We start from the raw sequence: 24,470 nt of genomic DNA, 5'->3' as shown, positions 1-24,470 counted from the left end.
TGCTGGCCGTGGAGGCGTTGCCTGTGTGGTCACTGACTCGGGGTGATGTTCGCCAACGGAGTGGCCGAGAAATCTATCGCTTCCTGGAGTTGTCTGGGGCTCTCGTTCTTTTTTAAATGCCAATGCTGAATGTGTTTGCCTAGTCTCTTCAAGTATAGTAAAAGCTCCCAAAGTTAGAAGTGGACTTAATTGTCTATTAAGCCAGCCATTATTATTGTCTTATTATTATTTGGGGGGGGGGGGTAAATGATGAGGCCTGAAGGCCAAATTTGGACTGTCACCTGCTTTCTATATTTTTTGAAAAAAATGTATTTCATTTTATTGAGGCATATTTTTACATATCACACAATTCATCCTTCCCAAGTATACAATTCATTTTTCAGTCAATTTACCAAGTTGTGAAACCATCGCCATAAATCAATTTCAGGACATTTCCATGGTCCGCAGAACGTCCCCTCTTGTCCACTGATTATTAACCCCTTTCTCTCTCCTCCCCACCTTCCCAGGCAAGTACGGGTCTCCTCCCAGCCTCCACAGACTTACTTTTTCTGGACATTTCGTATAAATGAAATCATATACTATGCAGTCGTTAGGGTCTGGTTTTATTCGGTCAGCACGATGTGTCTGAGGGTCGTCTGTGCTATCCTGTTTGTTCCTTCAGTGAACATGCACACCGAGTCATGTTCTGTCACGTAGATAAACCACAGTTCACCTCTGCATTCGCCAGCTGATGGACGCTCAGGTGTTGTCAAATGTTTGGCTATCATGAGTAGTGCTGCTATGAATATTCATGTACAATGTGTGTGTGTGTGTGTGTGTGTGTGTGTACATCTGTTTCCGTTTCTTTTGAATAGAGTTCTAAGGGTGGAACTGCTGGGACACTTGTTAAATCCACGTTTAATGATTAAGAGAGTGACAAACTGGTTTTCCGAAGTGGCTTCGACTTTTTATGTTCCCACCTGCGACGTCCGAGGCTCCCTTCCCCCACAGCCTCCTCACTGGCCAACGGTGACCAGTATTCCGGCAGGCGGGGCTGGGCTCTTTCCCATCACAGCCGTCCTGATGAGTATAAAATGGCATCTCTTTGTGGTTTGAATTTCCATTTTCCTTGTGACTAATGATGCTGAGCGCCTTTTCATGTGCTTATTAGCTATCCATTCATCCTTCTTGGTGACTTGTCCGTTCAAGTCTTTTGCCAAATGTTTGATTGGCTTGTTTATCTTCTCATCATTGAGATGGAAGGGTTCTTCGTATACTCTGAATACAAGTGCTTTATCAGGTATACATTTTCAAATACTACCTTCTCCTCCTGGTCTGTTCCTGCCTTTGCCTTTTCTTAGTGTGTCTTTTGAAGTGCAAACATTTTGAATTTTGATGAGGTTTAATTTATCAATTTTTGTCTGCAGTGGTTTTTTTTTTGTGTGTGTGTGACAGAAACACAGAGACAGAAAGAGGGACAAATAGGGACAGACAGACAGCAAGGGAGAAAGTTGAGAAGCATCAACTTGTTGCGGCACCTTAGTTGTTTCATTGATTGCTTTCTCATATGTGTCTTGATTGGGGGGGGCTACAGCAAAGCAAGTGACCCCTTGCTTGAGCCAGTGACCATGGGCTCCAAGCCAGAGACTTTTAGGCTCAAGCCCGCAATCACGGGGTCATATCTATGATCCCACACTGAAGCCAGTGACCCTGCGCTCAAGCTGATGACCTCGGGGTTTAGAACCTGGGTGCTCTGCTTCCCAAGTTGATGCTCTATCCACTGCGCCACCACCTGGTCAGGCTGCAGTGTGGTTTTAATTCGCATTTCTCTTCTATGTGTGAGGCTGATCATCTTTTCACCTGTGGGATATCTTCTCTTATGTTTCAAATCCATTTAGATCTTCTTTTCTGAGAGCTGCCATTCAAACCCCGTAGCTGGTGTTTGTTTTTTTTTAATTGGGTTATTGATCTTTTTCTTACAGAGCTGTAAGAACTCTTTATATATTAGAAAAATGACCTCTTACCTGTGATACTTATTACAAATAATTCTCCCAGTGTGCCATCTGTCACTGGACTTTACTGGGGGTTGGCTTTGTCATGCAGGTTAACATATTTTTATGGGTTGGGTCTATCATTTTTTCTTCTGTGACTCCAGGGACGCACAACAGCAGTGGGCAGTCTCTCCCGCCAGGAGGTTAGGATGAATTTCTTCCTTGGCTTCTCCAAGTCCTTTTGTCCTTTTGTTCTGTTTGATATTTAAATCTTTGATTCATTTGAAACCATTCTGGTATAAAGAGACAGAAAAATTCTCTTCTTTTTCTCATGACAAGCTAGTTATTCTAATACGATGTATTAAATAGTCTTTTTGTTTTTCTTACACAGGAAAAGCGAGTACCACATTTATTATGTACTGCGTTTCCATGGGTGTTTAGGAATATTGCTTCATTTTTCATTCTTCTACACTAATGTGTCTTTCTAGTCATTTGCTTGTACCAATGGACCCCAGTAACGTGTTTTAATACTTGGAAGAGCTGATTACTCCTCATTGCACTTTGTTCTCAGAATTTTCTGTGATTCTTGATTATTTATTTTCTACTCAAAGTTTAGAATAAGGTTTACTGGATCCTACTGCATTTACTGATGATGTTTGGAAGAGCTGAAGTAGTTATGATGTCAAGTATTCCTACCTAAAGACACAATGTGTCTATACATATTTTTATTTGCATCCCTGAGAATGTTTTAAACTTTTCTTCACACAGACACACATTTATTACTAAGTTTATTCCTGGGTATTTTGTCTTTGTGTTGTTGCTGTTGTAAACGGACCCATTTATTATTATTATTTTCTTTTATCTAGCGGGTGTCTGTGCCCACAGAAGCTATTGCTTTCTGTACATTAATTGAATAACTCCCCCATCTGAATTCTCATGTTTTAAAGTAGTGTTACAGTGTCTTCTCTTTGCTTTTATAAGTTTAGGATGCATTCACAAAATGATCATTCTGCCTCCTCCATTCCAATCTCTACATCGCTACGTTCTTTCTTAGGTCTAACAGTGTTTAATAGATGAGATGGCACAGCGGTGACAATGGCCACCCTGGTATTTTTCCTGAGCTCGGTGAAAATGTTTCCAGTGAATTTCATTAAAGCATTTTGAACAATTTCATTATTGGCTTTTGAACTCAGATGGAAATTCTTTGTCATGCTAAAGAAGCATCCACATGTTCCAAATGTTGTGTTTTATTTTTATCCTAACAAAAATGGACTGTCAGCATCTATAGTGACGAGCTGATGATTTTCACGTCTGGGTCTCTTCACACCACTTGATGTATTCATGGACATCCTGTGCTCAAAACGTTCTTGCATTTGGGAGTATCTGGTGCCTGATTGCGGTGTTCTGCTTGTTGACTGTGCCGCTGGCTTTCCGTGTGCTGACATTTCAGTTGAAATTTCTGCATGAATACTCTACGACGGATCTGCAGTTCCATTTGCATTTGATCTTTCTGGGGGCTTAGTGTCAATATGATTATGCTTATTTCATAAAAAAGTATTTGTACTATTTTTATTTTTACAAATATAACCTTGACTATTTATGTACATCATTATAATGATTAGGTTTGGCTCATGTCTTTTTTTTAAAAAGACATTATTTATTCATTTTATTTAGAGAGGAGAGAGAGCGAGAAGGAGAGAAGGGGGAAGGGGGGAGGAGCAGGAAGCATCAACTCTCGTATGTGCCTTGACAGGGCAAGCCCAGGGTTTTGAACCGGTGACCTCGGCGTTCCAGGTCGACGCTTTATCCACTGTGCCACCACAGGTCAGGAGTTGGTCCACATCTTCATCCTACTCCAAGTACCATCGGTGACAACTGCTGAAACTTTCTGAAAGCTTTGACCGTGCCCAGCTCTGTTTCCAGCACACAGCCTCTCCTCTAATTGGGACATCAGAGCCCGGAGGTAGGCATGGGTGGGTCTCCATGGGGTGGGTCTCCATGTGCCCATGAGAAAACAGAGACACGAAGGGGCCTGGTTTGCCTCTGGCTGCAGACTTGGCGGGTGGGGGTGAGGGGCGAGGGGCTGTGACTCCTCCTAGGCCAGCCTGACTCGTCAATCATCTGTCCTGTGGCCCCTTTGTATTATTTTAATCATTAACCAGACCTCCTCAGTTCTCTTTTGTTTTTCAGATTGACTGGATGTTTCTCACGCACAATTGAGACATTCCACCGGCATTCTTAATCCTGTCGTTGTAACCTTTCTAAACGAACACGAACACGAGAAGTGTTTGGCTGCTTGCCACGGACTTTCAAGATACAGCTTGTGCCTCCCCAGTGGAGCTGGAGGGACAAGACTGAAACATAAGAGGTGAAATAAGACCTAGTCCAGATGACAGTCACTCGGGCAGGGCTTGGTGGACATTAAGGACCCACAGAGCTCAGAGGAGACAGACAGGAGTCCTCTGGGGGGTCTGGAAGCTGAGGGCTTTGATAGGGATGTCGGGGAAGAGCACTTCCTGTTGACAAGAGGACACCTGTGTGCTGGACCCTGAGGGCTCACGCAGGGGGTGCCCAGGGGGACAGCCGAGATGACTGGAACCCTCTCCAGCGTGGATTTAATCCTGCACGGTGCTTCCTGTCACTTAACTAGCTCCCTGCCAAAGAACAGCGGCCTGCTTTCTGCTTTCTCAACGCCTGAGCGCTGCAGACACGAGCAGCTTGTTCACCGTCCATGGCCGGCAGGGGTCAGCGAGCGCAGTGCAGGGACCGAATCGGGCCCGACGTCCGCGTTTACAAGTTAAGTTTTACTGGAACACAGCCAAGCCCATGCATTCACTGGCCGTTTCTGCCTCCACACGATCGTGGCGACGTTGGGCAGTTGTGGCCGAAGGTGCACGTTCCACGGACTCAAATATTTACTGTTCGGCCCTTTGTGAAAAGACGTTTGTTGATCCCAATCCATGGCAACTTGTCTTATGACTTCCTGAGTATACATTCCTCAAATAGCGTTTATGGGTAGAAAGGTATACAGATGAAAAATTTTGATATTTGCCCTCAAATAAATGTTACAGTAATTTATTTATCTAGCAGCAACGTCTAAGAGTGGTCCCCCCACCACCACATGCTTAGAAATTCCAGTTATTTTCATGACTTCACACAGTTTTACCCATCTTTTGTGTGAAGAGAGATAAAGTAACATTATTTTATACTTCAATTTCTTTGTCTTGTAAAATTTCTTCTCTTAAATTTCTGTCTGTACTCTTTCTCCTCTTTCCCACTGAGGTGTGTGGGTTCTTTGTTACTTCCTCAGAAGTCCTTATAAATAAAAGATACCCTTGTCACATATGTTGTCAGTCTCTTCTCTCCCCAATGCCAGGAGGTTTTAATTACTTTTTTACTATAATTTTATTTATATCAAGTGGGGCCAGTTACCCATGATTATAGCCCTTTTTCAAAAACCTTCTGCCTATTTTCATATATTTATTCTTCCATATAAACTGGAGAATAATTTTGTCAATAAAATTGTTTTGGTTTGACTGGAAATACACTGACCATATAGAATAATGGAAGAATGGAAAGATAATGTGTATCTGAACTAATCTGAGTCTTCCCAGGCAAATCACCCATCAGTTGCCTTGTTCGTGTCTTCTTTCAAATTCTTCAGGTATAATTTTGTCAGTATAATTCTGTACAGCTCTGTCTAATACTCCAATACAAATTTTGTTACATTCATTGTGTTTTTTAAGGAAGATAATCACATCGTCTAGAAACAATGATACAAGGATTGCTTTTTTTAAAAAAAATGTATAACTCCTTTTCTTTCTCTTAACTGATTGCATTAGACCGTTAGAACTTACAGGGAAACATGAACTAATAGTCCTGGTAGCCGGGGCTGTTTTTCTGGAGTGTCACGTTGGAGGGCACGTCCCTAAAGCCTCACTATAGGGGGACGAGCCAGTCCTCTCTGGGTGGCTACCATATGTACCCTGAGGGGAAGAGAGGTTTTTCTATTTCTAGTTTTAGTCGGACATTCCTGAAACTGGCTGTGCATGTCAATGCCATCGACAGCCAGGGGGCGCCCGCGGAGATGACCCATGGCATTCTGGCGTGGCTTGAAGAAGACCGACGTGGCACAGAGCGGGGTCTTGCTAGGTGAGGGTGGGGGGCGGGCACCCTGGCCGGGGGCGAGCAGGACGTGGACCGGGGCGCTAGAGGCGCAGCAGCCAGGGAGGGGAGGGGCACAGCAAGGGGGTGGGGGGTCTATGTGACATGGGACAGGAGATGAGACCCAGGTGAGCAGGCTCATGAACACAGAGGGCTCCAGAAATCGAGCTGCTCAGAATTCACCAAGGAGAAGAGCGGAAGTTCACTCGGAAATCAACTTGAAAGCTCTCACATCGATAGACATCAGAAGTATATATTTTTCATGTCAACATTTGTAAAAAAAAACCATAATCGAGACCTAGTTAACGACGAACCTGTCGACTGCAAACACGAAGGACGTGAGACCCTGACGTGTCTTACTTCTTACCTCCCCGAGCGCACTCCTACCTGCTGCAGGGTCTTGTTGGAGAAGATGACGGCAGAGCCTCCTTCGTCCGCGTCAGGGTACTCGGGAAAGTTGCCAGTCAGGTTCCTGAGGAGGAACAAGTGACAAATTAAATAGAAATGATCACTGCCTGACCAGGCGGTGGTGCAGTGGATAGAGAGACAAACTGGGATGCGGAGGACCCAGGTTCGAGACCCCGAGGTTGCCGCCGGCTTGAGCGTGGGCTCATCCGGCTTTAGCTAGGGCTCGCAGCTAGAGAAGAGGATCACAGACGTGACCCCATGGTCGCTGGCTTGAGCAAGGGGGGGTCACTCACTCTGCTGCAGCCCCTTGGTCAAGGCACATATGATAAAGCAATCAATGAACAACCAAGGAGCTGCTACGAAGAAGTGATACTTCTCATCCTTCTCCCTTCCTGCCTGTCTGTCCCTATCTGCCTCTCTCTCTCTCTCTCTCTCTCTCTCTCTCTCTCTGCAACACACACACACACACACACACACTAGAAATGATCACAGTCCTCTCCATTATCTCTCTCCTCGGGCGGCTCTGCTTATGTCCATTTAAGTGAGTGGCGGTTATTCGAGTGGGGCCCCCCACTCGCTTCGGGCCAGACACGAGGTCTCTCGGGGGGAGAGGCTGGCCACCTGTAGGAGCCAACGTCCCCCCCCCCCCACAGGCATTGGTGGCACTCACCCTCTTTAAAACAGATTGTACGCTTTGTCCTCTCCCCCCCCCTTTAAATTATCGAGGTCCTCTGTGCTCGAGTTAAGAACAAGAATAGAAGCACAAATCATTTCTTCCTGTTAAAGCTGAGGATAAACACAGGAGTTTGAGGCTAAGCAGAAGGAAGGAGGTGTTGGAGCCACAACTGGAGCAATAGTGCATGAAATATACCCGCCCTCCTCGGGTGTCAGCGAAGCTTAAGGGCCTACGTTTTATGGGTTGCAAGTAGTAATTTATGTTTGCTGGAACCGTAAATAATTTCTACAGTTTAAAAAGCGGGCTTTGTAATTTCATGTTGAGGAATTTCAGGCGGACAGAAGCGGTCGGTGTTTCTGAAAGGGGCTGGCTGTGCCCAGTGCTCTGGTCAGCCCACATACCGAGAGAGAACGTGGCCAAGTTCGTTCCCTTCCTGCAGGGACGCACAGACCCGAGGGTCTGAGGAGACAGCCGTGACTGAAATGGCCCCACCGGCCCCTCAAGCTTTCGGCCTTAGGAACCCTCGACAACTCTTAAACAATTTTTCGGCATCCCAGAAAGCTTTCTGAAAATGTTCTCTTTATTGCTATTTACTGAATTAGATACTCACACGGAGACATTTCTAAACTATGCATTTGTTTTCATCCGTTTAAAAATGACAATAGTAATACACCCTTTCTACAGGAACATATATCTCATTTTTAATGAATAACCCTATCTTCTCCCCAATCAAAAAAGAAATCAGTGAGAAGAACATTAGTGTTTTGCATCCTTGAAGTCAGTCAGCTGGACAGTTGTCTCCGCCTCTAGGTCGAACCTGGTGCCGTGTGCTGCCTGGGTCGAAGCTTAGGAAGGAAATCTGGCCTCGCACGGATGCGTCATCGGAAAAGGGGGGACAATTCTAGCAGACGTCTGGATAACAGAGGACGTTCTGCTTTGATGCTACGCCACAGCCCGGCGGGTGGCGGCTTCCGGAAGGCTGGCTGGGAGGTGGGGTCTGGAGCCGCGTCAGTGACCTTCTCCTCCGTCCCACGCAGGCCCTCGGACGGTCCCGCACGCTGTCTAGGTCTCCTGCCCGCGCAGAACTGCGTGACACCAGGCACTGGTCCCCTGGCTCCCTGAAGGGTGGGGACTGTCCCAACGTCGCCACAATTCCTCACGTCAGGATCACGTTCGTGAGCGACTGCCCTGACCTTCCCACCAGAAGGCTACGTGACGGGAAGCTCTCCTGCTCCCCGAGGTGCTGCCGGGCTCCCAACACGGTCCTGGTCGCTAGGAAGCTCGGATTTCACCGCTGGCCACCAAGACCCTTGGCGGTTTTCCTCCAGGGTCATTTGGTTCATTTTTGAGAAAAATGTCTCCCCCAAAACCAGCTCTGAATAACCAGAGTTTGTCCATTGTTATTATTATTTTTTTCAAATAAAAGTGGCAATCTGTAAAAAGTGGCCAGTTCAGCTTGAAACTAGACGCCCTTCCAGGATCTCTTTCTCACGACGGCGGCCATACTCGGGGGGCGTGGAGCAGAGGCGTTTCTGGGTGCTCCTGATTCTGTCTCTCAGGATGTTAAGAAGCTCTGTCTTTGCCCTGGCCGCTTGGCTCAGTGGTAGAGCGTCGGCCTGGTGTGCAGAAGTCCCGGGTTCGATTCCCAGCCAGGGCACACAGGAGAAGCGCCCATCTGCTTCTCCACCCCTCCCCCTCTCCTTCCTCTCTGTCTCTTCCCCTCCTGCAGCTGAGGCTCCATTGGAGCAAAGTTGGCCCGGGCGCTGAGGATGGCTCTGTGGCCTCTGCCTCAGGCGCTAGAATGGCTCTGGTTGCAACAGAGCAACACCCCAGATGGGCAAAGCATCGCCCCCTGGTGGTCGTGCCGGGTGGATCCCGGTCGGGCGCATGTTGGAGTTTGTCTGACTGCCTCCCCGTTTCCAGCTTCAGAAAAATACAAAAAAAAAAAAAAGCAGCTCTGTCTTCAAGGGTCAAGTCTTAATAAATTCATTATCTCTTACTGTGTCCTTAACGATATTACTAAATGAACCCTTTTCGACGGCAGGAGTACGGTAGTGAGGACCGAGCCGACCCTGAGCGGGGGTGTCCGCCTTGCTCTCTGCTGCTCCCCCCAGCACTGCGTTTTGGTGCAAATGTCGGGACACCTGGCAAATCATGTCTCAGTAGTCACAGGGGGAGAGATGATCCCTAGAGGGTCTTGGAGACCCGAGGTCACGGACACACTTTGAGAACCTCCGCTCTAGGCACCTCTCCCTGAGCCACTGCTCAGATGGCCCCATGACGGTCAGCCCCCTCCCCAGGCAGCCCCTCCATATCCAGAACCCCCCACTGTCATGAAGTCCCTTCCAACATGGGACCAATGGCCGCCTGACTCCTGGATTCCTGTGTCACCTTCTGGGGACAAACAGAATTTGACTCTCTTTCTCTTCTCCACGATTGCTCTTCAAACATTTGAGACGCTTATGTGATCATCTAGATGAAACAGCTCAGCTCTCCTGCCTCTTTCCTACTGGGCTCACTTCGTGGGAACGTGACACAGGTCTTCCGAGTCACTCTGAAGGGAAACAGACACAGTGCAGCGCGTGTGTGTGTGTGTGTGTGGGGGGGGGGTCTGTGGACAAATGCACCAACAGAGAGATGACGGGCGGTCACACACTGTGTGTGACATTCTGTCTATGGAGCCGCCGCCATCGCAGCTACTTTGGTGACCCCACACACTTATCCACCCATCCTCCCATTTTTTCATTCATCCATCTATCCACGCATTTATTCACAGAGTCAATCAACCAACATCTGTTTAGTCCCAACTCGATTCTGGGTGCAGTGAGGGAGGGGAGACAGTGGTCCGAGCACTGAAGGATGTTGACCTCGCCCCCGGGCAGCTCACACTGCACAACACTGACCCATGCATCCATGTGGCCGCAGACGCTGCTTGTCCGCGAGGGTCACACCTCAGACCCTGTTCATTGCCCGGCCATGTGTCGCCCTGATCTGTGCATCACGTGGCCCCGCCAGGTCTCGGATGAGAACTGAGTCACAGGGACTGACGTGAGAGCACGTTCTCTTCTTCACACCCGGTCACTCGTCCCCTCAGTGACCCTCAGCACAAGCCACACCACTGCATAATTCCATCTCCGCCTTTTAAAGCAGGCATGGTTTGGAGGACTCCTAGCAAACTTAGCAATGTATATAAACTAAAAACTAAGATGATTTACACATCTCGTGGTTTACGGTAGAATTCTTAGTCAGGTCACACATAATTTATCACAGTAAGATTTAGTAATGTGCATTTCTCATAGTGTTTTTTTGCAAAAATAATACTAAAAATATTTTTAATAAGGGAAGATATTTAGTTGTTCTTAGTCACAATAATTTAAACAATTAGTTATGGAACACTGAATTCCTCTTACCCTATCAGCATGCAAAAAAGGTTGTAGGGCACACATTTAAAAGATTAAATTTAAAAATTTGCATCCAGAAAATGACAGTGTAACCTGATAGCTCTTTATCTGGTGCGTGGGCACACAAAAACACAGACACACACACACACACACACACGCACTTTCTCGTGCCCATGCCACTCCACTCGGTCCCCCTGTGACAAGGTCACTTCCTGCTCCACGACACTCCGAGGGCGCAGGACACTCTGGCTTTGCACTGCATGGCCTCTGTCCCTGTGACTTGGTCAGTTAGGACACGCTAAGAGAAAACAGTTCTTGAATTCTACATTATACGCTGCTCAGAAAACTTAGGGGATATTTTATCGCTTCATATTCATTTTGAAATATCCCCTAATGTTTGTGAGCAGTATATTTCCTCGGCTGCTGGCTGTCACCCCACATTTTCAGCGTGTGCTACTGCAGAGAGGTGGAACCTGCCCGCCCACCCACCCACCCTCCTCTGCAGTCAGGGCGCTCAGGGCGAAGGCACGATGGATGCGTCCCTGCTCATCGTAAGGAAGCTGCAAGGTGACGAGTGTTTTAGGGCTCTGGACTCAGCACACCGAGGAGGTGTGAGATCTCCGGGGGCGAGAGGCGCTCAGACTCGGAGAGGAATGAACAGAAATATTATTCTGGCTCCCACGGTGCTTCTGACATATATGGCTGGGGGCTGACAGCTTCGCTGCAGATGACCGCCCGTCCGGGGACTTTCAGGGGAGACAGAAGACTTCAAATGATGTGTCAGGAAAGATGAAAAGTAGAAACAAAATGTCTGGTTTCGGCTGGACTCCCGTCCCTCCGTCCCTCCCCTCTCCCCCCCCCCCCCCCCCAGGCACGTCATTCCTGTCTGCCTCACCAAAGCCCCGGGGTCACTGAGGGCCAGAGGCTGTCCTTTCTCTTCTGCAGGGACACCGACAGGGTGACCCCTCGCCACCCGCGGTGACTGGGCACACCCGTGGTGCCCGTCTAGGCTCTCCGCCCGGAAGACCCACATCTGTGCTCAGAACTGGCACACTGTGAACACTGACATTCTTTAAGCAGCAGAAATGACAAGGAGGAGGGCTCTCTGCCTGGAAGGACCCCCACCCCCCACCCCACCTCCCCACATCCTGGGGCTCTCCCGTGGATATGACCCGGGTGGAGGCAAGAGGAAGCTGCCATCCTGATGGGGACAGCCGGGCTGTCCTGGACCGGCCTGGCTTCCTGGTTGTCATTGGGAGAAGGCACCGCGCCCCCATGACTCAGGCCAGCCTGGCTTTGCATGTGGTGGCTCCCTGCCTCCTCGCCTCACTCCTCAGGGCCTTTCTCCCTGAGACGGCTGCTGCCCCGTGAGTGAGTCCGGAGGAGCTCAGGTCTCCCCTCCATGAGCTTATCCTCCTCCTCCTCTGACTACATTGTATCTGTCCGCTCTCCCTCCCCGCCCAGAGCCCTTCCCATTCACCGTCTCCACGGAAACAGTTCTCACAAGCTGGTCCCAGCTGAATTCTGCCCTCAGATTTGAAGCCTCCACCTCCAGGACCTCAGAATGCGACCTTATTTGGAGATGGGGGTCATTGCCAAGGTAACAGGCTCAGCGCAGGTACTGCCGGGGCAGGGTGAGGACTGCTCAGGTGACCTCTCCCTCTTGGCTTCCAGACTTGGCCGTCCCTGGCTGTCCCTTGCCATCCGGTCCCTCCAGGCTCCGCCCTCTCTGTCTTGGAGACAAGTTCACACCACAACGTGACCTGTGAGCAGTACTGAGCTCCTGGGCTTCCCTTCTTCCCCAACCGACCTGCTCTCTGGGGTCCCTCTCGTTCTCCTCACCCCAGGGGCCACCCGCTGGGCCGTCTCCACTGGAGCCTCCTTTTCTCCCCACCTGTAAGTGCCGGGGGGTCCAGAGCTCGGTCCCTGGCTTGTTCTCTCCCCTGTTCGCCCCCTCATGATCTCCGGCTTCAAGGTCTTAAATGCGACCAGCTTGCTTCACCTCCCCGATGTGGTGTCGCCTGCGCTGGCCTCTCCCCTCAACTGCGGACTCAGACGCTCAGCTGCCTGCCCAGCGTGTCCTTCCGGAAGGGCAGGAAGGGCCTCCGACTTCAATGTCCCGACTCCGGCCCTGTTCTCACCTCCGCGCCCAAACCTCCTCCTTGTCTTGCACTGTCTCCGTTTCAGAAAATGGGAAGCCCTTGACTTCCCTGTTTCATACCTGTGCTCGACCCTGAGCGGCCTGGTCGCTCCCACTTCCCGAATACATCTAGAATCTGACCACCTCTCATGGCCTCCTGGCCCGGACACCACAGGCTCGTGGCTGCGTGTCCGCGATGAACGGGTCCCTGTGCTGTCCCCCTTCCACCCCGCCCCCTCCACACACCAGCCAGGGCGGTCCTTTTAGATCGTGCCAGTCCTCTGCTCGAGGTTCAACGATACTATGCTTCAAAAGGAGACCAGTGCCCAGGTGGCCGCTAACCCCGCCCCCGCCCACGTGCAGTTCATAACAGCACCCGCCTTTCACTCCGGGAGGTGTCCGGGTCTGCACCGCCTGGCTCCTCCGCCCCCTGCGGCCTCCTCGCATGTCCCCTGAGCCTGGGGTCCCCCCCCCCCCGCGGCCTCCTCGCACTGTCCCCTGAGCCTGGGCCCTGTCCCCACGGCCTCCTGTGTGCACGGGTCCTTCCAGGCGCTCCTCACGCAGCGGGACACAAGGCTATCCCTCCTCAGGGGCGCACCCTCGGAGATAAAAACACTCCAGCGAGTTCCCTTCACGTGCTTCGAGGCCTGGCTCCACGCCATCATATCAGAGCGCTCTTCCCGCCGGGACTACCTGGTAAAAAGTACCGAATAAACTAGGTTCCCTCTCGCCCCGCACGCAGCCCTGGGTCTGGCCGAGGCGCGCGCACGTGGGATGCGGAGGAGGGGATGGCCCGTGACTTCCGCTTCTCTCTGCAGCCTGGAAAGTTCCTCCATCCGCGCAAGGCTCTTTCCTACTCACCAGGCCACACACAGTGTGAACTACGGTGCCTTTGTGCCTATAATTACCCCCCCCCCCATTTTCCCCAAAATAAGATCTAAGGACATTTTTTTTTTCAAACTTAGAAATATAAGGCCTCCCCTAAAAATAAGACCTAGTGTGTTTTTGGGAGCAAAAATTAATATAAGACACTATTATTTTGGGGGAAACAGGGTAGATTGTTGTACATGGAAATAGAGTCACAAGAAATTCTTGATGGAATTCAGACTTTGGCAGGTTATGCCGATGTTTGTGATGACATGACTACAGTATATTAATAAGTGTTGATTTTTATGTTCAACAATACATGTGAATTCTTGTTCATGGAAAAATTAGACATTTCCTGAAAAGACCTAGCACGTCTTTAGGAGCGAAAGTTAATATAAGACACTGTCTTATTTTAGGGGAAACATGGTATTTAAATCACAGCTTTTCCTCCACTATACTCTCAATCTTAATTCCAAAGCCTTTTGGTGATTTTTGATCCATCACTGTGCTGATTCACAAAGTTAACAGGCTGCCTGTGCCAGCTAGTGTGTCATTCCCTGTCCCCCCAGCACACAGCCCTGCGACAGGCTCCCGGACAGATGGGCGTGGGGGCCAGTGACCCGGACAGGTGGTGCAGAGAATGGAGCTACCCTGAGCGGGGGCGTGAAGCCTCTCTGATGTCACCCAGATCTACAGAACAGGACAGAACAGGACTGACCAGGGGCGTGAAAACCACCTGAGAACACAAAGCTGGAGGGCCAGGTGGGGAAAGCAGTGAGGTGGCCGGCTCATCCCATGCTCTGAGCGCTTGGTCAGCACGTGGTCACCCACACGCCGACGCTGGCACGCCTGGTGGGGGTGGCGGGGCTTTACAGCAAGAATCCGAATTTTTGCAACATTATTGAATTTGTATTAAATTAAGTATAATTCCCAAAAGATATACTTTGAGTTATTCATTAAATCCACTCCTCCCAAAAAAAGTATTTAGAAAAAAAAAATTGAATAGAAACACTGATTATGGATGATATCATCCAGAAAACTTTAGACACTGCTTGATATTTTGTAAAAACAACTGGCCCTCCTCTACCACGAAGTCCAGATTTCTTCTGGAATATTTACGAAAGACAGAAGCCAAGGAGCCCCCAGGTCCCCTCCCTGCCAGACAAGTCATCTCCCAGCTGACGGCGCGGGCCAGGTGTCCAGGCGTCCAGGCTGGTGGCTCCAGGAGTCTGACATTTTTCCCGGCTTCTCCTGGGCACCCCCACTTCCTTTTCTGTCTTCTCGTTTTAGGGTTTGAGTATTACGTGAACCTCGTAATTTTTTCACAGCAGAATTAGTCCAGTGTCCTTGTTTTCTGTAGCTGGAGCATTCTGACCTCTCCCTAGGGGAATAGTAGCCTCCCTTGCTTCCTGCTGCTCCTTGACTGTAACAATGAAGCAACCTAGCGACTGCGGCTACCCTTTCGCCCTCCCTATCACCTCTGCGCTTAATGCATGGCACGCCCTGCGCGCCCGTCTCCCTTCGCTGGCTCCGGGGCTCTCCGCTTCGTCTCCCTGATCCGTGTTTGCGCCCGCGTATCGGCGTCACGCGTGGACCTTATTTCTCTTTTTAATATACTTGAAAATACGGGTGCCATTTGTCCTCCCTTAGTGTTCTTACTTGAATCCCGGCCACTTTAATAATTATGTTTTCAAGTTCAATAACTAATCCTGCTGCGGCTTTAATTGAAATTGCGTTCTCTCCATAAATTACCTCGAGCGGAGGGATCATCTCGGCGCTCCGCCAGGAAACGCGGCCGGTCCTCCCGCTGTGTATTCGAGCGTGGCCTTCCATTTACCCCTTCTCACATTTATTTATCGACCTCGGACGTTTTCATATATTTTTCTCTTTCGTGTTAATTTTTATCATCGATTTTAAAAAATAGGTATTGCCACTCTCTTTAAAATATTTCTTCCTCTCATTAGCTTCCGTGTCATTATACGAGCAGTAATTTATATTACGAGGGCACTGCTTGTTACGAGGGGCGGAGGCCATTCACAGAGCTCTTATCTTTCACCGGAAGGATCATTGTGTTTCCGCGCTATGTGCATAGCTCCCTTTGGTTTTTAAAAAATTCTCAACGTTTCATTCATTAATCGACTCATTTAAAATACACGTATTACTAAGCGTCTACGGTGCGGCACAGTGCTGTGGGCCCTGGGACAGGCGGTAGCCAGGGCACCCGCACTGTTTATCATGCCAAGAATCAACCCTCGTCTTTCTGGGATTTTTTGTTTGTTTGTTTTCAGAGACAGAGAGAGAATCAGAGAGAGGGATAGATAGAAACAGACAGACAGGAACGGAGAGAGATGAGGAGCATCAATCACTAGTTTTTCACTGTGACACCTTAGCTGTTCATTGACTGCTCTCTCATATGTGCCTTGACCGTGGGGCTACAGCAGACTGAGTATCGAGCCAGCGACCTGGGGTCCAAGCTGGTGAGCTTTTGCTCAAGCCAGATGAGCCCGCGCTTAAGCTGGCGACCTCAGGGTCTCGAACCTGGGTCCTCGGCATCCCAGTCGGACGCTCCATCCACTGCGCCACCGCCTGGTCAGGCGTCTTTCTGCTTTTGAGTTTTTAAAATCAGAAGTGGGTTTCTGATTTTTATCGAACGATTTTTCTGCACCAACCCCAAATGATCATAATGTTTTTATTGATGTATAAAAATCTCCAATTTTCCTACCATTTCACTATTTACGTTTCGGGGGACAAACACCCGTGGCCTAACTTTGTAGCACTGGGAAGTCCCACAGCACCGTCTGAAATCTCAGTTGAACCGGGAGGTCTGCACAGGCCTCCAGCCCCCCTTCTCCCAGATCCCCGAGATGGAAAACAAAACTCCCACAGGCGACAGTTCAGGGGGTGCAGCTGTGGTGGTGGGTCTCCCAAGCGCTGGAATTCCCTGTGGAGGAGGCGTGGGGGCAGGGGCGTGTCCCTGCTCTCCGAGGGGTGGTGTGCCAGCTGATCTGAACACGGGGAGCCCAGGGCCGTCCCTGGCCACAGGACAGTGAGCCCAGACTCACCTTCCTGGCAGGTCATGACCTGCCTGGAGCTTGTAAAGGAAGACGCTTGCTCTCTGTGGTGCACAGATTCTAAGGAGACCGGGTTCTCGGCCTGCTGCTGTTCACACCACCTTGTATTTACCTCCTCCCTCTTCCTTGAGTGGGGGCAGGACCTGGGACACGCCTGTCACCAACAGATTAGAGCAGGACAAAGGGCTGCCACTTCCCTGAGTGTGTGTGATACGGCTGCAACGTCCTCCTGCTCCCAGACTCTCCCTGGCTGGTTTGATGGAACCAGCTGCCATCGTGAGAGGCCCCTGGCAAGGGGCTGGGGTGACCTCTGGCAACAGCCGGCAAGGAGCCGAGGCCCAGTGTGGCTGGGCACAGGACCTGAAGGGCACCGTCAGCCGCAGGAGTGCGGAAGCCGATGAGACCCAGCCCCGGCCGCCACCTGGCTGCACCTGTGAGACCCTGAGCCGACAGCCCAGCTAAGCGGTGCCCGCACCCCTGCCCACAGAGACTGTGTGGTCATCGGGGGTGCTGCCGGAGGCCACCGACTTGCTGGTGATATTGTCACTCAGCGACAGTGAACACACTGCCATCATCCTGAAAACAGATTTGGGGGCAGAGGGTAGGAGCAGGGTGACGAGCATGCACGCTGCCGGGGTCCGGGCCAGGGCTGCCAGGGTCGGGCCAGGGCTCCCGGGGTCTGGGCCAGGGCTGCAGGGGTCCAGGCCAGGGCTGCCGGGCTCCGCGCTGGGCGCAGGTGGCCGGGAAGAGGAGGCCTGAGCAGGGCCTGGCTCTGGGGGAGTCTGAAGGCGGAGCGCCTCATCACTGGGTCTGGGTTGAGAGGAGGCAGAGATCACACCACGGGACTGGGGGGGGGGGTCCCCCCACGCACCCGGGAGGGGAGGCTGTCTGAGGAGCAGCTGGAGGGATGGGGTGCCAGCGCAGTGTGGACACGTGGCGCCTGAGCTGTCTCCCGTGCACACTGTCAGCAGTGTGATGGACTTGGAAGCCATGCACCCCAGGGAGGTTACCACGGAGACAGAGAAGGGAAGGGGACGCGGTGGGCAGGCCTGAGCAAGTCTGAGACGGGTCCAAGCAGGGCATGCTCTGAGCGCACCGGCAGCCTCGGCTGTGCTGGCACCCCACCCGGGGCCCGGGGCCCGGCACAGCTGAGCCCATGGAAAGCACTCTGTCTGCTGGGGTTCCAGCGATCAAACCTTAAAATAAGGCCTCAGAGGCGATATCCAGGTGTTAGGGAGGCCAGGCGGTAGGGAGGCCAGATGTGTAATGGAAATAGCATTTTCTTGCAAATAAAGAACCCTGGGGCACTTACACTGACTGGCAGTGTGATTGGAAAGTCGCTCTGCCGCGTGGGGACCCGCTGGTTCCCCTCCCTGCCACGTGGTGCGGGGGAAGGAGGCTGGCCCGCTCAGCTATGAGAAAGTAAGTGTTGTGTGCCTGTTAGCCGACTCTCCAAGTCCCTTTTGGCCCTAAAAGCTCTATGATTTCCACGTGACAGAGGCTGGTGGGGGGAGGGCCCCGGTAATGGTGCACGGAATCCATTCAATGGTTAACATTACTGTCTTAAAAAAGGCATTCAGGCCCTGGTTGGGTGGCTCTGTGGGAAAGGGGGGGCCTGGCACGCCAGATGTTCTGGTTTGGGTGTGACCACTGGTCAGGGCAGGACGAGAAGCAAGCAACGAGAGCACAGCTAGATGACACCACTTAGTGCAGCGAGTTATTGCTTCTCTCTCTCTCTCTCTCTCTCTCTCCCTTCCCACCCTCTCTCAAGTCAATGGAAACATTAAAAAAAATGCATTCAACCTACCACCTGCCTTTCCGTTCTCTTACTGAGGAAGCTTGAGGAGAAAAACACCCGTGCTCTATAACTTTCCGTGAGCAAGTGCGAGCTAGGGAACATTTGGTAAAGTTGGGGGGGGGGGCTATTAAAAAATTTTATGCATATTGTCAAGAATTCTTGCACAAAAGTGAGAACGGCCGGCTCCAGAGTCGGCGGTGATTTAGAAAGCAGAACCACCAACATGATGCACCCCCCCCCCGCCCCGGGTCTGACACCGAGCTGCGGTGCGTCCCACCACTTCAGACTGCGCCGGACAGAGATTGATCTGCGTTTCATCAAGTAGGAGAAATAGATGGACGGAGGGGTTTCCGGCCGGCACCTCCCCCCCCTTCCAGTCATCCTGTCACCTCTATTAACGTCAGCAGGCTCGTAAATCCCCCCTGAGCTCTAAGGGAAGCGGCCGCACAGAAGCCCCCGCGAGTGTCACCCGCTGCCTGTAAATCCGCTGACACTCAATAAAGGCAATTGGCCTCACATGGACTTGGTTACCGCGGTCCTCCTCGGGAAACTGAGGGGTTCCCCGTTTCTGAGGCGGAGTGGGGGGGGAGAAGAGGAGAGTGCACGGCACCGCATGGCAGGTCCTCTGGGGGCCCGGGGCGGGAGCCGGCCTGGCTCATTCGCCGGTGTTTCCACTCAGTAGCGGGACAGGAGAGGCAGTTATCACTCAAGACAGCAGCTCCCGTCTTGGTGGGAACGCGTTCCCCTTTGCGCACGCTGCAGGAATCCTCCGGGAGCTGCCCTGCCCCACCCCCAGCCCACGCTGATTTCATTAACAGAAACGGATATAGCCCTGACTACACAGGTGACTGTTTCCACTCTGGGTCATTACCCTTCTGTTGAGAAAATGATATGTCTGCCTCATTTTCCACCTTTGTGTCTTCAGTATTTATTTGTATAGAAAAATTCACACACACACACACACACACACACACACCCCTCCTGGGGCAAGGGGCAAGAACATCGCTTTGGGAAGGAGGGGGAAGGTTTTCCCATCCAGACAGGCTGCCGCCCGTTCCTCCACACGGACTCGGAGTGCAGACCTCCGGGCTCCGTTCATGCTCCGCCTTCCTGGTCTAAGGGAGGAAGTCATTCCCTGTCCGAACTCAGGGGTCCAGGCAGCGTAGGGAACGAGAGGAGGAAGAGTGTCAGCTAGCAAAATGTTCAGACACGTGCAATTTAAAGTCATGTCTTGTGTGCTACTTTCAAAAACAATCCGTTATAAACAGCAAGAGAGGGAATCCTAGAGAAGGGCATAAAGCTTGATGCCGAAGTCCTCGGACCTCATTTGATCAAGGGGTGGATACAGATTTACAAAACTCAAAGGCGCAATAATTGCAGCCTGAAGCAACATATCGACACCCGTCGGCATATGACACAGAAATTGAGAGCGTCCTAAAATAAACCAAAGGCTTTCTACACGAGGAAATGGTCTGTCCTCTGTCACGGCGTGTTTGGTAGCGGCCACGGCCCCAGCATCTGACTTCCCCAGGTCAGTGACTTCAGCAGAGGCAGTGGAGCTGGGGCTTCGCGGTCTCAGGAAAACGCTGGTTTTAATTTTTCCCATGGCGTTCTGCCACGCCTTAGGCGACTCCCTCCGCTTGCCCGCCTCCATAGCAGGCGAGCACACAGGGCGGCGGTGCCCCCAGCCCAGGGCTACACCAGACCCAGTTCCCAGGAAGGACCAGTGTCATCCGCATCTCCTGGGAACCCGTTAGAAATTCCACCTCTGGCCTGACCTGTGGTGGCGCAGTGGGATAAAGCATCGACCTGGAACACTGAGGTCGCCGGTTCGAAACCTTGGGCTTGCCTGGTCAAGGCACATGTGGGAGTTGATGCTTCCTGCTCCTCCCCCTTCTCTCTCTCTCACTCCTCTCTCTCTAAAAAATCAATAGAAATTCCACCTCTGCTCCGAGAACTTCTTCAAACCAAAATGCTTCTCCGTGTAGCAAAGGGGACGACAACATAGAAAGGCACCCTGTGGGCCTGACCTGTGGTGGTGCAGTGGATAAAGCGTCAACCTGGAACACTGAGGTCACCGGTTCGAAACCCTGGGCTTGCCTGGTCAAGCACATATGAGAGTTGATGCTTCCAGCTCCTCCCCCTTTCTCTCTCTCTTTCTCTCTCTCCCTCTCTCTCTCCTCTCTGAAAATGAATAAATAAAATTAAAAAAAAAAAAAGGCACCCTGCGGAATGGGAGGGAATATTTGCAACCCATAGCTCCGATAAGGGGTGAGCACCCAGAAATACGTTAGGAACTCCTACAGCGTGATAGCCAGAACAGAAACGGAACGAAATATTAATAACCTGATTGAAACAAATGGGCAAAGCAACATGCACAGACATTTCTTCCAGGGAGACACACACATGGACAACAGGTACGTGAAAAGGTGTCAACATCACTAATCACCAGGGACATGCAGATCAAAGGCACAGTGAGACACCACCCACACCTGTGAGGATGGCCGTCCGTCCGCAGGGAGAGCAGGATGGCAGAGCTGGCGAGGGCGGTGGAGGAGAGACCTTCGTGCACCGTGGGTGGGGAGGGGGATTGGGACGGTTACTATGGGAAACAGCATGGAGGCTCCTCACAAAGTTAAACATCAGACTACCACATGATCCAGCCACCCCACCTCCGGCTCTACCTCAAGGAAACACAATCAGGAGCTGGAAGAGTTACGTGCACACTGGTGACTCCGAGTGGTCAGAGTACAGGGACCTAATGTTTGGACTTTGACCCCGGTTCCCTGACACGGAGTTCCTCAACTTCTGGGAATTTCCTGGTGACAGGACTGTGTTTTGTTCGACTGAAGCCGCCGTGGGTGGGCTCCTGAGGGGTGGGGGGCTGGTCACCAGGAAGACCAGGTCATGATCAGAAGCTGGAAGCTTCAACCTCTCTCACCCTTTCTTCTCCAGAAAGGCGAGAAGGGGTGGAAATTGAGTTAATGGTCAGTCTTGATGACGTGGGCGAGCCTCCCTAAAAATCCCCAAAGCACGGGTGTAGAGGGAGCTTCCGGGTTGCTGAGCACGTCTGGGTGCCGCGGGCACTGGGGATACTGGAGATGGGAGGGCGTGCCTCGCGCCATGCGCCTCCTCCACCGGGCTGCCCACCTGCTTCCTTCACCACGCCCTTTCACGATCAACCGCGAACGCATTTCCCTGAGTTCTGGGAGCCATTTTAGCAACTTATCCAACCGAAGGAAGTAGTTGCCGAAAGCCTGGTGTGCAGCCGAACAATCAGAAGGACGGGTGGCAAGCTGGCATCTCTGACCGGCATCTGAGGCTGGGGGGCCGTCTTGTGGGACAGAGCCCCCCACGCGGGGGTTTGGGAGCCATGCTGACGCCGTGTCAGAGCTGGGGCGGCTGCCGGACATCTAGCTGGTGTTTCAGGAAGGGCTTGATGCGCGCGTGAGCGCGGTAGCAGTGTACACGGGTCACGGGGCCGCGAGCAAGTGTGAGCGGGTGTTATCTTTTCTACGCCCCCCACGTGCACTGCAGCACGGCTCCCGACAGCCGAGACGGGGGAAAACCCTGAACCTCCGTCGACACGTAGACGGATGAAGACAATGTGGTGTACACCTAGCATGGGTTATTATTCAACAACCGAAAAGGAGGAGATCTTGCAGTTTGCGACCACGCGGGTGAACCCGGAGGACGTTCCGCCGAGCGAGATAAGACGGGCGCAGAAGCATGAACACCACACGAGACACTTGCACGGGACCCTAAGATGTCAACGTCACAGCAGCAGAGAGCAGAGCTGCTGTCTGCAGGGGCCGGCGGGGGCGGGGAGCAGGGGCCGGCGGGGGGCGGGGGGCAGGGCAGGTGTCCGTCCAGGGGTCGAGTTCCGGCGTACAGATGGGCAAGTCCCAGAGACCAACTGCACAGCGCGCAGCCTGTAGTTAATAGTCGTGTATTGTGTACGCCAAATTTTGCAAAGACGGTAGATCCTCTGTTAAGTGTTCTTATAAAAGAAAATAATAAATTAATAGATGGAGCGGTTTCACGGTCCCACCTGAGACCACCTGAAAATGAACTTGTGGGGCTGGGCCCGGACTCGGTGTTTCAACACAGCCGGTTCTGGCCGGCGCTCCGGTGTGACACGCCCCGCCGTCCGGCTCAGCTCCTCTCGGTATTCTTTGGATCTCCCGCTGCTCGCTGCCCACTGGCTCAGCTCACGCGGGCATCGCGTTGACTGGACCCCAGGCCCTGTGCACAGTTCAGAGAAGCCCCGGGGAGGCATCGCTGCCCCGCCCGCAAAGGCTTGCCACCCCAGGGAAAGACAGAGGTCCAGCGCTGGGGACCGGAGAAGACAAGAGTCCCCCGGAACATTCCACAGGCCCCCAGAAGGGGGAGCGTGTCCATGGCATTTGCAAATGAGCCCCTGAGCCTGTCTTTTCAACGTGGCTTGGAGCCTGGTGAGACCGTAAGAGCCTGTGGCGGCTGGTGTTCTTAACTTGATTTACCATGACGAATGACATCAAAAGGCACAATGTCACGGGGCTGTGCACCTGTCCCGAAGGCCGGGAGGAAATGCGGGGCCTCCGTTCTCACCCCTCCTCGCCTTATGTCCCTGGTCATCTGAGAGGAAGGGTGCCGTTTGCCTTCTCGTCTGGGGACCCGCATGTGCTCCCGGGGCCACCATGGACCACGGCTCCTTCTGAGAATGAAAACAGTGAGCCCCACACTCACCTCCCTGTGCTCCCCCCCACGGTCCCTGGAAACTTCTCTCTTCATTCTGAAAGGAACGTGTGCTTCCATGTAGAGCACTTGGAACATTCGGGAAAAGAACAAAGCCGTGACCCCACCACCCAGAGATGGCTATTGTGAGCCTTCCGGTGGCTTCTTTCGCTGTCCTTAGAAGTCCTCCCAGGGAGCAGCTCTGAGCCCTCCCCCGAGCCCCAGTTCTGGCTTCACCCAATGCTCGCGTTTCAGAAAGTCTTCACTCGCACGCCGGGACTTTGTTTTTGCCGGTAATGACCCAAGTTTTCAGCCAAGTCACCTGACTTCCCTGAGTCGGCGCTGTCGTCTATAACAGTGGTCCCCAAACCCCGGGTCGTGGACCGGTACCGGTCCGAGGGCCATTTGGTATCGGTCCGCAGAGAAAGAATAAATAACTTACATTATTTCCGTTTTATTTATATTTAAGTCTGAACGATGTTTTATTTTTTAAAAATGACCAGATTCCCTCTGTTACATCCGTCTAAGACTCACTCTTGACGCTTGTCTCGGTCACGTGATACATTTATCCATCCCACCCTAAAGGCCGGTCCGTGAAAATATTTTCTGACATTAAACCGGTCTGTGGCCCAAAAAAGGTTGGGGACCACTGGTCTGTAACATAACTAGGCCAGCCAGCTTCCTCAGATCCAGTCACCCTCCTCCCTCCCTTCCTCTCCTCTGCACGGGGCTGTCACCAGCTCTGCGTGGAGGTGTCTGGAGGCGGGAGGAAGAGGAGAAGTCGGGGACAAGGGGACCCCCCGGGTCCCTGGGTTCCCAGGGTGCATCGATGAGCCCCTTGGCCTTGGTGCCCACCAGCTTCTCCCAGAAAACAACACAGTAGGCTCACTGCCCCGTGGAGCTGGGGACCCACAGGACAAGGTTTCCAGAACGCTCGGGACGGGATTAGCTTTGGGAGCTTTGTGGCTTTTGGAATTGAGACCCGAGTGTGAATCCCAGCCCTGCCTCTCCTGAGCCATGAACCCCCTAAGTAAGAGAACCTTACTCAACCTTTCTAAGCCTGGGGATCCCATAAGAGCATCATGGGAGGGAGCCGTGGAGAGACACGGGCGTCGGAGGACGGAACCGCATCCCAGGGAGCGGACAGTGACGGCGGCGGTGTGGGCCCAGGCTCCAGGAGAGACCCGCGTGGCCTTGCAGGTCTACAGGGGACACCTGACGTTCTCCCTGGCTCCAAACACCTCCTACTCCTGCCCGTG

General features: G+C 52.0%; 1 protein-coding gene across 4 annotated transcripts in view; it reads right to left on the bottom strand.

The window, feature by feature from the left end:
- The window catches only part of IQCA1 (IQ motif containing with AAA domain 1), a 140,435-nt gene that overhangs the window by 71,709 nt on the left and 44,256 nt on the right, over positions 1-24,470 (bottom strand). For all 4 annotated transcript variants that reach the window (XM_066279691.1, XM_066279690.1, XM_066279692.1 and 1 more), the window contains exon 7: positions 6,522-6,606. In XM_066279691.1, the coding sequence (XP_066135788.1) occupies positions 6,522-6,606 (85 nt within the window). The remainder of the gene's footprint in view (positions 1-6,521; positions 6,607-24,470) is intronic.

This window comes from Saccopteryx bilineata, chromosome 5 (genome assembly GCF_036850765.1).
Source record: "Saccopteryx bilineata isolate mSacBil1 chromosome 5, mSacBil1_pri_phased_curated, whole genome shotgun sequence".
NCBI classification, from domain to species: domain Eukaryota; kingdom Metazoa; phylum Chordata; class Mammalia; order Chiroptera; family Emballonuridae; genus Saccopteryx; species Saccopteryx bilineata.
This window is presented reverse-complemented; position numbering and strand designations above follow the sequence as displayed.